Genomic DNA, 15379 nt, shown 5'->3' with positions numbered 1-15379 from the left:
TTCTCAATATCATCATCATCATCATCAACCCATTAATGCCCCAATGATAGGCACAGGTCTCCTCTCAGAATGAAAAGGATTTGGCCATAGTCCACCACGCTGGCCAAGTGCGAATTGGTAGACTTCACATACCTTTGAATTTTTTGGAGTTTCTCCTTAAGAAACGATTTGAGTTATAAGGCCCGGTACGGAAATTTTATGAGGAGTAAAATCAAGTGTAACACGAAAAGTTGAGGCGTAACGTAGAAAGAGACAAACATATATATCCACACTGTTCGAATTCGGAGAGAGGTGAGGGGGCTGAGGGGTTGTTACTAACCACACTTGAATAAAAAACACACTTATATGTTCCACTGAATATATATTAATAAATTTACAAGGGGCCTCTTATAGTATCTACGAAAGGTTCTCAACAGCGTGATTCAACGGCTGTTTTAGCAGCGCCATCTAGTTTAATATTACGGAACTATCATATACAAATTATTTGAATATTGAACACAAATTTGAATATTGAACACACACTTTACGCGCAACACCAGTGAAGTCACTGAATAGAAATGTCATAATTTTATTTTTTTGTACTAGTGACGTGAAGGAATGCGTTGTATCGGTAAAATAGGTTCACAGACTACATATTAAAAGTATTTTTAGCCACAAATAAAACATAGATAATTTAAAATAAGCCAAATACGAATATATTAATGATCCATTACAATCCCTCCTTTTTATTACAATCATCATATCCTCTCAAAAAGGAAGTAGCGTTTTTTACCAAAATATGAATCAAGAGTGCTTTTATTAATTTAAAATACAGTAAGTTCAAATCCCATATGAAAGTAATTATTACAATAAAAATAATTAGCAATATATAAAACATTAAAACGTCATTAACTAATTTGTTTACATTTTTGCATAAATTAAGTTATAGGTTTGATCATTTATAAACACTGTGAAAAATATGAACATTGGCGCCATAATATGATTAACAATCTTTTAAGAACGTTTTTAAAGAAGAGTAACATAAAAAATCAGTAAGCAATTGAACAAGATATAATATTAGCAAAATAAGTTTTTAACATAAAGAGGCTTTTGTAAGTTACTGATATATTAATTTAACTTATTTAAATGGATGCATTATTGATCAGCACCATCTATCAACGATATGAAGGGCAAAATCGAAACAGTATTATTTAATATTTATTACAGAATTATTGCTAATGAATTATGTTCAAAATAAGGTATATAAAATTAGCAATACGTTTTAAATGAATTCTAGAATTATAAAACATTCAGAAACAATCCAAATTACGTATAATAACATGTTTATTGAGTCTCATATAAATTGCATCCGTAAATTGCAACAAGGATATTTTATAGATGACAAAGAAATTATAATTATTAAGTTTTAAGTTATAAAACGTTTAACATAGTTTTAAATATAAATAATTATATTATATTAAAATTTACTTTAATATAAACAATTATATTAAGTTACCATTATAATATTTGGAACCAAAATACATAGATTGATAAACTTGCAAACTTACAATTTATAAAACTTGCCACTAGATGGCGCTATTATACCCATGCGCCCATATATACATCTATATACAACGTACATAAACAGCAACCTAACCATCAAGTCTTAATGTTTTGATTTTAAAGTTTTCTTGTACTTCTATGCATTTATACGTGTATTTTTATGTACTACTAGTGGTGCCCGCGGCTTCGCCCGCATTTTAAAGATATAATATGACATACATAAAACAGAAAATTCGTACTTTCATTGGAATGACAGTGGTGCCATCTGTCGAAATATAGTCTTACCAACTCCCAAACCTTCGTGGGCTCTTGGACAACAACTCTGCAAAAGATCATCACTTGATCAAATGCATAGTTTCCGATTCTATAAAATGTATATAGACAAATATTCATTTTTATATCAATAGATACATGATCAACTAATGGATAAGTAAAGTAACTGTAATTAAGTTAAGATTAAAACTACTTCGCAACAATCCGCTACAAATATGTATGATGGTATATATTTTAAACCATGCAGTATGTACCACCCTCCCTCCCTCAAAGGATGCATGCAGATGCAAAAATTAAAAATATACACCACCATACATACCACCACCAACACGTGTTTCGCTCCAAAACGGAGCATCATCAGGGTAAGTTGACTCTACGACGGTTAATCGCTAAGTGACACTGTCAAAGTAACTGTAGGTAAAATCGAAAATCGAATTTCAATCTTCTGGGTTGAAAGATCGATTCACTGAATCGATCCATTACTGGAATCCGTTCTGGTGGGATTTCCGAGATAAAAACTATCCTATGTCCTTTCTCGGGTCTCAGACTATCTTTGTACAAAATTCCATTCAAATCGGTTCACGGCTACACCAGTGAAGAAGAGACAGACAGAGTTAATTCCACATTTATAATATTAGTAAGGATTAGTAAGGAAGTAAGGATTTGCTGACGGATACATAATTTCAGTGCTTGTTTGATCCTGATAACCTTTTTTTTGCTAACCTCGAAAAAATATCGAAGTAGGACGATTCTTAGGGCCTCGATTTTTTGTGAATCGATTTATTGCACTTCGATTCGAATCGATTCAAACATCGATCTTTTCCGGTAAGAATTGCCACCCCTATTATAATTCCAATAATTCCAATAAATCTATATAAACAAATATAATGTTGCAACCGTCTCCGATTGCAAGAACTCATTAAACTATTGGTTATTTAGAGTATGCCAAAAGACTCACAAACGTAGGTAGAATCCATTACCGGAGACCGATTAAAGAAATCGACTTTTTTGGTCAAAAAGATCGTTTCTCTGATTAATAGATCTAATATCGCTATCCCTAGTTCCTGTGGGATTTCTGGGATAAAAACTGTCCTATGTCCATTCTAGGTTCTCAGACTAACTTTGTACAGAATTTCATGAAAATCGGTTCAGTGGTTTAGGCGTGAAGAAGAGACATACAGACAGACAGAGTTACTTTCGGATTTATAATATTAGTAAGGATTAGTAAGGATATCGATTAAAATAATCGACTTTTTGGTCCAAAAGATCAATTCTCCGATTAATCGATCTTAGATCGCCATCCCTAGTTCCCGTGGGATTTCCGGGATAAAAACTATCCTATGTCCGTTCTCGGGTCTCAGACTATCTTTGTACAAAATTTCATTAAAATCGGTTCAGTGGTTTAGGCGTGAAGAAAAGACAACCAGACAGACAGACAGACAGACAGAGTTACTTTCGGATTTATAATATTAGTGGATTAGTAAGGATATCGATTAAAATAATCGACTTTTTGGTCCAAAAGATCAATTCTCCGATTAATCGATCTTAGATCGCCATCCCTAGTTCCCGTGGGATTTCCGGGATAAAAACTATCCTATGTCCGTTCTCGGGTCTCAGACTATCTTTGTACAAAATTTCATTAAAATCGGTACAGTGGTTTAGGCGTGAAGAAAAGACAACCAGACAGACAGACAGACAGACAGAGTTACTTTCGGATTTATAATATTAGTAAGGATTAAACAAATCATCAAGTGATTAAAGTTGAAAAAATATTTGAAAATATGCAAGAAATTGATTTAGATGATAATGAAGAAGAATCCAAAAAACACATGGATGCGGTTAATTGGTATTTTCTATTCGATATATATCATAATTATCGTTCGTAAGGAGTAAACTCCAATCGTGCGTCGTAGCTGACACGCACACACTTTTTTTTTTGTAGATTTCTCAGGTATGCAGGTTTCCTCACGATGTTTTCCTTCATCATTTAAGCAAGTGATAATTAATTTCTAATACGCACATAACTTCGAAAAATCACTAGCACTAAACTATCGCTGCTTTCATTCTCAATAGCGAGTCAATAATAAGTTGATAACGATGTCATAGAATCTCTAAATACAAGAAGAGTCTTATTTAAACTTGAACATATAAGTTGCCATCTTTAAGAACTAAGTTTGCCACTTCCATCCGATAAAAAGGTGTACCTACGAGTAAATAAAACAGTTAGCGGAACAACAATGGCGATGGTCGCGGTATTGAAAGCGCTCAACTTCGCTTAGAGTGTTGGGTACACAACTTTTCAAACACTTGTGTCACAAGAGAGGAGTGGGAGCGATTTTGTTTGTTTTTGCACAGTGCCAGTAGCACAGTTAAGGAAAGTGCAAAGGACTGCAAAGATCTGACACGCAGAAGGTTCTGGATTAGCTGCTCGGTCGTTAAGATATCAAAATGATTTGAGTTTCTGGGTCTGGGTGTTTGTGTATTCTTCTTTGTGTTCATGGCACCCGCGTCATGGCAACCAATCTTTGTGTGCCTCTATGAGGGTAAAATGGGCTAGTAATGGTGCTTTAGACATTTGTTTCGTACGTTAATCGAACCAACGGGTCTTATGAATCCGACTGGATGTACCTACCATTGCAAGGTTTTGCTGTAGTCAGTACGCTCGGCAAATGTAAAGCCTCGCCCATTTAGGCGCTTGTAGCTACGGCGTACACGTTTAGAAAATAAGAGGTTCTATTTGAACATGATATCACATGGATATAAATACGCAAAGGTTAACAAACCTCTTAAGAAGATTGGGAGGAGGAGTACAGGAGTTTTTCTGGAGAATATGATATATCTGAGAACTCAAAATTTTGTGGCTTTGTTGCCTCAATTAATTAATAAAATTCTGATAATAACACTGATATGGTTTGATTGGTATTGGCGTTAAATTGTAATACTTTCGACTTTTCCTCACTTGGCAGAAAAAAACCTGTGTATATTTTAGGTGATTAATATATTAGTGCCAAAATAAAATCGCTTAATTACGTTCACTTATTCGCTTATCGCTCGTACGCAATACCACACAACAAGCGTTGGAAGCAAGTTAAAGATTAGTGTGAAACTCAATTAAACGGGCAAAGTTTGCCGGGATCGCGGTCCGTATAATTAAATTTTCTTAGCAAAAGTACTGCGTGATGTGAATGTACTGTATATGATACACTTGCTAATCAATCGCCACGCAACTCGCGGCTCCCTCATCATTCGCGTCGCCATTGACGAAGAAGGAAATACACTCCACATATATATTTTTCACTTTTGCAGTTTTCTTTGCGTCTTACGATTTTTCGATCCGGCCTCGTGTCCTGACGCGCACAACGCTGCTACAGAAGTTTTCACTTAAAAAACAGGCACGCTCACTTTCGAATACTTAAAATATAAAGACAGTAGTGTATAAAAAATACAATTACGTAGTACAATTAAAAACAAATTTAAAAAAGCGAAGAATATTATTATGTATTTAATTTTAATTTTAACTATAAATAAAAAATCTTTTTAAGACTAAAAACAATAATATAAATATGATATAATTGTATTATTATACAGTTTTATTGCCAGGTTATATTTAACCGCAATGGAAATACTATTACGACATAACATTTTTTATACAAAACCTAGTTGGTTGGTTTATACAAAACGTAAAGTCTCTTTTGGGATATATTTTAAGCCTTTATTACCTAACACTTTATAACGAAAAAGTAAAGAGGATTAAAGGAGAGGCAATATCACAAAAGAGCGTGAAAAGAAAAAAAGAACTGAAACTTACTGGACCCATTCGACTCATATAACCAGAAAGTGTGTCATGTAATTGGAGTGTATTTGATTACCTCGTCTAAGACCCGCGCAAATACGATTTGGAAGTAAAAGGTTCTTGTTCCGGGAAGAAAAGTTCTTTGATCTAGTTGTTAGGAGTTGTATAATCAAATACGCTTGTAATGTAAGCTTAGATTAGTTTATTCGTCTCACCAAGTGCTAGGGATGGCGATTCTTTCCGAAATAAATCGATTCATGAATCGATTCGAATCGAAGTGAAAATCGATCTTCGATCTTTTCGGCTAAAAAGTGCATACGCATCCGTCAGAAAATGATGTCTTTTTTTTGTTAACGAGGGGGAAACCTTCAAAAGGTACCCGGTGCCGTGGGAGCGATACGGGGTTATGTCGGACTCTTACCGCACTAAAACCCCTCCGGTGGCCGTCCTCGGCGCTGCGTAGAGGACTCCGGGATCTCTAAAGGAACGCAACCGGAGTCCTCTTAGCGTGTTGCCCCATCGGGCTCCGCCCAGGTGAGCTTGACGGTCGCCACACCGTCTGGTGTGCATAGCGGTATGCGACTACACATACCGCCTTCCTTCCCGAGGTCGCTAGCCGGGCGGTTTGAGCTCCCACTCTTGCCGTCCGCAACCCCCCTTTTAGTCGCCTCTTACGACAGGCAGAGGATAACGTAGACCTATTTTGGTCCCGGAACAGGGACAAGAAAATAATGTCTATAATACATTCAATCTTCGAAAAGATCGACTTTCGATTTTCTAGGATGAACGATCGATTAAAAAAATCGATTCTTCGATGAATTGATCTCAGATCGCCATTCCTACCAAGTGCCTCACCTAATTTTAATTTCAGATTCTAAATTTGAGTTCTCAAAGTTTTCTTAGAATTCTGTTAGGTGGAATATTTAATCATATTATAATAATTGGTCAATGCCTTACAAAAGTAATTGTAATTTAGAGGAGAGCAGGTAGTTTAATTTTGGCATACATTTTGTACCTAAAACGGTACCACAGTATTACCCTACCTCACAGTAAACAAAAGGGTTAAAAGTAATTACGAAAAAGTACTAACATTAATCCCCTACCAGCCCTAGAAGTTATTAAAATTTCAGCCGTTTCCATATAATTATTTCTATAGTGACCTCAGAATATGCAAATGAAACCCGAATTACATTCACGCGTTATTTTGACCTATTTACTGACGAATAACGTGGCAATATAGTCGTTATGTAAATTATATTGGTCTGAGTTGCCCGGTAGATTTATAGAATTAATAAAACTACAAATATCTTACAAAGGTGTCAAACGACCTTTTTTTTTTTGCCCTTTTGATCGGGCTCTGCCCTGGGGGAGCACTTTTGGCTCCTCCCAAACTGTCTGGTGTTTACGTCGGTATGCGACCACACATACCGTCGTCCTTCCCGGGGTTGCTTGCTGGACGGTTCGAGCTCCCACTCTTGCCGCCCGCAACCCCGGAAGCCCCCTTTTAGTCGCCTCTTACGACAGGCAGGGGATACCGTAGCCCTATTCTGATCCCGGTACTACAGGGACAAGGTGTCGAAAGACCTAGTGACACGTAACATTTGCGTGGTAAGGATGCTCTCATTTCAAGCATTGTCCTATAGAACCTATCTCCCTATCTATTCCTTTAAAGGTGGAAAAACCGTCAAGACTCTCCGTAGAAAAGATGTGCTGGTGGCCTCCGGGCGACCAGCACATCTTTTTCTGCCTAATAACAGTCGTGTCAAGCATTGCTGTGTTACGGTTTGAAAGTTGTGGTAAAGCAGACATACGAGTACTTATCCGAGGAGTTCCAACTTAGTGTTTAGAGCTAGCAATGCATCTGTGGTTAACCTCAGGAATATTATCTTATCTGGTGTTGTTTACAGATTTTTATGGGCGGTAGGCTCTTGTGCTACTTGCTACTTCTCAAAAATCTACTAAAGTGTCAGAACACTTGAAGACCTCAAACATTTGTTGCGCTAAGAAAGATGCACTCATGTGAGGCATTCCAACTTAGTCTCAAGGATACCAATGATGGAGGTTCATGGGCGGAGGCTAATTCTTACCATTACATGGATTGCATGATACTTAAATATTACAAAATAAATATTTTATTGGTAGCTATTCCTTTGAATAAGGTGGCCAGTCCTTATTAATAAAGTAAGGATTTTCTACTCAAGACGTAATAGAAGGTTTTAACATTATATATGTCTCATAATGTATTATGAGATTGCTTGCTAACATACTACATAGGACCTCATGTCATAGTTATAAATATTCTAAAAAATTAAATTCAAGTTGGAAACCTCATTTTCATAATGAAAATGGAGTGCAAACACATCCTTCTATCGTTAGCTGGATGGGCCATCTCATTACTGAGGAAATGGCCTGAAATATTATCTCTTGCTGACATTACTCGTATCTTACTGAAGCTGACAATGTACGTGTACATTATGCAATGAGTTGTAATGTCATGGCAAATGGAGTATATTAGGATGGCAGTTAAGTGCCCGCCATTTTTTAATTAAATATTTCGCACATGATCAAATGTTTGTGGTCTAATGTTTTAAATTATTTCAAAGAGAAAGTACCAAACTTTCTTCTCACGGAACTTACGTTTTTTTTTCCTTTTAAAAATATTTTTAGATCAAATGGCATGTCGAGTTACAGTGTTTCTTTTAATACAGAGTCAACATTGATTATTTGGTTGAATGATGGTCAATGTCTAGCGAAGACTTTTACAAGGTTATGGATAGAAAAACTAATACTGGTTGTGCTATTGTTCCTCATCAAAAACAATTTATAACCGAAGCAAAAAGTGGCTAATGGATGTTTTGCCCTAACATCACATTATTAATGTATTCGTTTGAGAAAGTTATCCAGACCACTTAAAAGCAGAATCGGTGTTTAATTATTAATTGTAAACAATGAAAGCAATCGAGTACCTAGACAAATCCAATTAGTCGATCCCTTTCAGTTCATTAATGAAACAACAGCGTCGTCAATTTGCGTAAAAGCTTTTATTGAATTAGGACGAAGGTAATCGGCACATCCTATGAAGGTTTATGTATAGGGCTTAAAGCTTAGTGGAGTTACGGAAATGGATTACGGAAATAGAACAGACAATGAAACTTATAGTGAAAATGGTCATCACTATGAGCGCTTATCACTTCTGTTATTAGGCAGAAATAGGTGTGCAGAATAGATCTTGGTGCACGGCAGCACCAAGTCGGAAAAAAATAGATTTTACTGTATAAAGTAGACCAAGACCATCAATTATTATTGAAGCAAACTTTACTATTAACCATGGAGATATTTATGACTTTCAGTTATGTTTAAGGTTACTTATCAGCTTAGAATTATTGAGATAATCATCCAAGTTAAAGTGAGATTTTAAGTAATTAAACAAACTTTATTAGCAGTCCCTCTCAATTCGCTATCAAAACTAAGGCAGCGTCAATTTGCCATAAAACTTATTGAATTAGGATGAAGGTAATCCTGAACATCTGTGCGTTCGTTTTAATGTTCTGTTTTGATTGGATATCGGTGTTTGTAAAGGAGCACGGGGTCGAATAATCCGATTAATTCAGAAAATAGTTGATACGTGTTCAAATAGACTGGAATGAATTTATATGACGGTACGCTTGAAGGATTAGAAGGGTCTTTTGTACCTCGATTTGGAGGCTGTGAATAAAACTTCGGTAATGATTCAGGATATGTGGCGCCATCTGTTGTTATAAAGTGAAAGGTGAGGTTGGGAAATGACAATAGAAATGTTCGTGTTTCGATCATAGACATTTTTATCGCCATGCTATGGTTTCCATGGTTTCAGTTTCAATCTCATCAATCAGATGAACTGTAGGTTCATTTTCTACTTTAGTCTATTTATAATATCGTTTAACTAAAATGTTGCAATTTCTTTCTACGAGTATCTCCTTCTTTTTTAATTTTATTATGTCCTAAAATTCCATAGATTTTTATCTTCATCCACTAACACTTGTCTTTGTGTTTCCACTTACAAAATCATCAACATTCATGAGCTTTTTCAATTTATAAACAAATGTATATAATAGACGGGCTCTTTAATTTATTTTACTCGAACAAAGTATACGAAGTCAACACACCTAACCACACACAAACACATTTGCGTCACTCAGTGAACTTTTCTCTTTCGCAGCCATAAAAGTATTTCGCATTAGCGTTTCGCGTGAGATTGACGGGTTACACATACATGCTTTTATCGTTAGCGTGCACATTTCCTTACAATATTTTACTATGTTAATACCTATTTGCTTTTCTTGAGGTTTTTTGTAGGACAAAATAGATCTTGAATACGTTTCTTTTGTTAGAATAAATGCCAGAACTCATAGCGTGATAAATACATGAGCCGTATGATATTCTAGAATAATACAATTCCTTTTCTCGCTCTTTGCGTGTATTTATAGCTCGATTGCTTTGTCCCATTGTCTGTCCTTCTCTCTTTCTGCTCTTATTTCGTTCTCTACCTTGCTTCCATTCTTCCTCCTTTTATCTCATGGGTAGCGTTGAAGGTGAATGAACAGCATCAGCAGCATCGTCCGAAATTATTGTAAAGTTGTCCCTTACAAGCAACTTGAAGCGCGGTGACAATGGCAAAATATCTTGTAGGAAATGACCATATTTGGCAAACTTAACGTAGCTGTCGCCACTTCGTCGTATAGCAAAAATATGTATGTGTGCTTATCTAATATAAATAGCCTAGTAACAGTATTCCAAATATAGACTGGTCATTTTTGCCTATCACAAATAAATCATAATATTTTAAAGTGTTGGTCCAAGCGAATTAAAAGTATGAATTATCTTTTTAAACTATTTCAAAAATTAACCTATCTTATCTTCAGACAGGTGAACCTAAAAATCAGTTCACAATTGGAAGCCTGCTTTAACTGGAGCATGGCGCCGCAGAGTGAGCTGGTGGTCTTCGCGAGGGTCAGCGACCCAGCAGTGGACCTGGAGACAACTCCTCCAGATGGACCCTGGCTCGAAGCCACAGCAGCCGCCGTGCCTTGGAGCGTGGGTGTCGACATCGCTATATGGAATGCTGTTGGTAAGCATCAATTTATTTGGATTGAAATTCAATACCCAATATTGGGCGCTATTATTATTATCATTAAACTTCCGAAGGCAGTTCCAGTTTCAAATTAATGTTTCCGATTATCAGAATGCCACGAGTGTTTTAACAAATCATCTTGTTCAAAAATATGTCAATTGTCGTCGCTTATTTAAATAATTTTTATGTGCGATGTTAATGTAAAGAAAACATCTAAGATTCAGTACATGAAAAGTATATTTAATAGTCGTATTTTTAAGTATTTACATTAAGTGAAATTTAAATTCTTAAAAATACACCTGCAGAATCAAGCCTTCGCTATTTTAGAACCATACATAGAAAGTAAAACAGGTCTAAAAAATATAATAGAAACGATCAGAAAAGTATTGAAGTTCGTTTTTATAAATTAAGTAAAATTTATTAGTACTTGTTTAAAAATATAACAGTTGAAATGGATTTCTGAAGAAACGTTATGATTTACAGCCTGCTGACTATTATTCTAACTGAAAATGATTTTAAAAACGTTAAGAAAGAAAACATCTTATATATTATATTGATTATTATTATATACTATATTGATTATAACTATGTCATTTTTCAAAGCAACAATGCACGTTGCATTTGACGCACGAACATTGCAGAAAATTTATAATTTCGCTATGATTACGCCACTGCATTATTCAGATTCCAACAACGCTATTTATTATGAAAATTGTTTTAACGGCAGAGAATTTCTCTTGCTAGTAAAACTACACTTGAACAATTATCACAGAAAGACAAAGTGATGTTAATTACTCACAGACTAGTCAACTTTTGAAAGCAGTAGAGCTCTTACCGCAGAAGAACCACTGCCATATTTCTGCTGTCGCTGTCTTGTTCAAGTTTCAACTTAGTTTATAATGTACTTGACATTTCAAGTAAAATCGGGAGAATGAAGTTTTCTGAATTTCTGAAGTCTGCTCTGAATTTTGCTATTTTTGATCGGTTATCCATTAGTATCTATCGTTACACATGATAAAGGTCACTGTGCCCTGAGAGAGTTGAAAACTGAGTGATCGTGTAATATCAATAGAACGATACAAAATTTCGGGATTAACACAAAAATATTCCTCGCAAAATAAAGTTGCAGTAATGGAGTTCGACCATTTTGATTGGCGATCCGCAACTTTTCGAGGCTACTGAACAACTGCAGAACTATCGCAATAACCGTGGTGTGGGGAGACTCATCTATCAATATTGCCGGACCCCGGGCGTGGACCCGCTGGAAATGGGGGAAAGTTGAGAACGGAAATAAAATCTGCTTTGAAATCTGAAGCAATCTTTGTCTTTTGAAAATACTGCGCTTTTCATAGCAGATAATAAAGTATCCAGGAGCATACGAGTAACAATTGACGCTGACTTTAGTGAATGCGGGAATTATGCAAAAACATTGAACGAGATACTCAGATCAGCTTTCACGCCATTAATATTTTGCTAAAGTATGTTATGATAGTGCCTATCTAAATTATTCCGGAAAATCATTCAAATGTCTTAGTCCCTTTTTGGTTCTAAAATTCTGATCAATGCATGTCAAGGTCGAAAAATGAGTAGAATCATTAATGCCATCGTTAGTAGTATTAACATCATGAAAAGAAAATATCGTACCGTTGCTATTACAGAGACGTAAGTGCCACACAATCGATTCGTATAAATCAGGCGTATTTTTTTGACTCGCTTTAACAATACTTTAATTTAGCTGATTTCATGGTAATAATGCAAAACTTTTAAAATGTTATTCAAAATAGTTTGGTACTTTTTAAGGAGTTTTTTTATATATAAGTCAGTGCCGACTTATATAAACACGTTAGTGTAACTAACGGGGCGATGATACTCGTATAATTATATGACAGCTTATATAATGTTTAGGTTGCAGTAGTTTAGCAGTAACCGTTGTTAGCATACCGGAAATTTCGTATTTGATCCGAAAATTCATTTCGCTTATATCTATTCGCTCTCAGTTTGTGCTTATAACGGATTATTATCTAACTAATAAATAATTTAGCATAGATCGGTCTTCTATTTCGAATATTCTCTTTATTTCCAAATATTTATAATTTGTATTTATATAAGACTCATCGACATCAATAAAAAGACAAGCGTAGGTTTTTATCCGCTGTTTTACATTTAAAAATCCTTACTACTCGTTATTAAGTTTGTAATTTTTTATCACCAGATTATGACTACCCTACTGTTTGGCACGAGTCTGCTTTGAAAATAAGTAGGATTTTATTTTTTAGTCCACGGCAAGTACGGGTTGATAAACTTTACACTTCTTTTAACATTATGGATAGGGATGTAAGAAAGTTTTTTTTACCGTAAAAGAAAGTTATAATTTATTTCTAAAACGCAAACAGCTTCGAAAAATTAAAAGAGTTGAGGTTTGAATAAACAGCTTCAGGGAGGAAGATTGAAAAGAACACTATTGGCTTTTCATCTATCCGCGTCTACTGAATGTATTTTTTTCAGTAAAGTACTCCGCTTATGAATAGTGTAACCGAAAATCCCATCCGTAAACCGAGAGTTCATTTCGCTTACAACCCAATACTCCGCTATTTACCTACGGCTTCCGGCCTGTGCTCATACCGGATGGAGGCTGCGATCCGCGCATTCGGATCACGTTATCTAACTGCTGAATCATTTCCTCGTTGCTCTTTTATTGGAAATACTTCGTATAACTCACTCTGGACTAAAATGAGATGATTTTTAGTTTTTATAGCTATTGAATTATTTGTATTTTTTCGAATATGTATTTATTGGTCATGCAATTAAAACAACTCTACGAATAATAAATGAGGTTATTCTTTTTGTTTTTACAATATAAATTGGAGTATACGATACAGACGAGCATACAGTCCACCTGGTGGTAAGTGACCACTGCCGCCCATGGACATCTGTAATCAACCCCAGATAGGATTAGATATTCCTACCTGAGGTCGGCCACAGATGCGCCGCTACCCCTGAGGACTAAGCTGGAACGCCTCGGAAAAGTCTGTCTCCCTTACCACACCCTTCACACCGGAACACAGCAGCGTCTTACACTGCTGTTATTAGGTAGAAATAGGTGTAGCGGTGGTGCTGCCGGAGTCGCCCCACAAAGGGTTTTCTACCACCTTCAATATTCTTACATAAGTAGTGTATTCTTACATAACGAAAGCAGAAAACAAGCGTGCCCTCGTAATATTAAGTGTCCACTGCCACATATTCACTTGTTGCAATTCTTAACACGATGAGGGGACGAGTGCTATGCAACGACTTTAAGCCGGGATTAAATATTTGCCTTCTTAGAATATTCTGCTTGGCTCTCTCCCTGAAATTCTAAAGTTGCTACTTCAGTAAAGATATAAACTGGAACTAACAAAGGGATAAACGTGTTATAGAATTAAATTGAATGTTTTACATAAGATTCAAAATGTACAAAATTTTCTTAGAATTGAAATATTATTTTATGTTGTTATTAACACGTTCACTGCGGTTCACCCACAATCGGCCCGACGCGGTGCCAAACCAATATGCGCACAGGAAAAATAGGTCTTTCTCGCTAGTGCGAAACCTGTTTCTTGGGTATTTTTACGGCAGGCCTTTTTCGACCTCCGCCGCATAGAACGTAAAAAAAGTTATCTCAGTGCGGGGGCAGGCCTGTTTTGGTGGATGACCGCTCGCGACCTGTTGCCGCACTGTGCAGATGCGTACGCGTTGACCCGCTAGTAGTGTTGTGCTAGCTTCGAGAGGAGGACGCGCTCGCGCTACTCGGTTTCCTGCAAGCTTCGTTACAATGGCGCATTGTAAAAACAAAATAGTACTAGAAAATGATAGTGATAACGAAGAAGAATACGGTGGTTCATATTTCGAAATCCCTAAGAAAAATCTTTGTAATTATATAAAATTTTGGTCTACCTTTATAATTACTATTTTTGACTTATGTGTAACACATTAAAAAGGCTCGGCTTGTGTTTATTAAAATTTAATAAAATTAATGACTCGATATTTTCTTTTCTTTTACTATCCCATCACTACAGAAATTACACTCTAGTGCGGTATCGGGCCTTATCGACCAGACATTTTTGATTGCTAATTTCTAATTTTCTATTTGGAGGAGCCAGGGGCGGGACTAATGTATAGACAAGTGATTCATGAGGATTTTAAAAGTATAAAAATTTATAATGTAAAATGCGCCTTGACTAAGATAATAGGGCTTCAATACCACCCAGAGGTGTCGGGTCGAAAAGGCCTGCCACGCACAATAAGAAAGTCAAGTGGATGCATTTTTGGACTGCCGTCGCACTAGCTGAAAGTTACTGTTTTTTTTTACGCAGCGAACGTGTTAAACATACATTTTATCTAAGACGGACAAGTTAATGAGAAAAAAGACGAAATGAAATTGTCTAATAATAAAAGATTTTTGTATATTACATCTTCTTCATGCGTAATTCAGTTGACTAAATATCAAACTTACAGCAATTACAATTCTCTACGATAAAATTACAATTGCTACTGAGTAAAAATTCACTTTTGTAACGCAAAATTTGGTCTAACGTGCTTGGCCAACAGTCGCACAAAATAGTTGCAATAATAAAGGACATTGCAATGGTACAATAAAATACATGAGAACTCGCGGAAGTGTC

The 15379-nt window shown here is 35.9% G+C and overlaps 1 protein-coding gene across 2 annotated transcripts in view; it reads left to right on the top strand.

Annotated features, from left to right (window-relative positions):
- The window catches only part of LOC140744765 (uncharacterized), an 81618-nt gene that overhangs the window by 53130 nt on the left and 13109 nt on the right, over positions 1 to 15379 (top strand). For both annotated transcript variants that reach the window (XM_073076417.1, XM_073076418.1), the window contains one exon: positions 10510 to 10715. In XM_073076417.1, coding sequence (XP_072932518.1) covers positions 10510 to 10715 — 206 coding nt within the window. The remainder of the gene's footprint in view (positions 1 to 10509; positions 10716 to 15379) is intronic.

The sequence above is a fragment of the Epargyreus clarus genome, unplaced genomic scaffold, assembly GCF_041222505.1.
Source record: "Epargyreus clarus isolate Ecla_fem2 unplaced genomic scaffold, WU_Ecla_fem_2.2 ptg000009l, whole genome shotgun sequence".
NCBI classification, from domain to species: Eukaryota; Metazoa; Arthropoda; class Insecta; order Lepidoptera; family Hesperiidae; genus Epargyreus; species Epargyreus clarus.
This window is presented reverse-complemented; position numbering and strand designations above follow the sequence as displayed.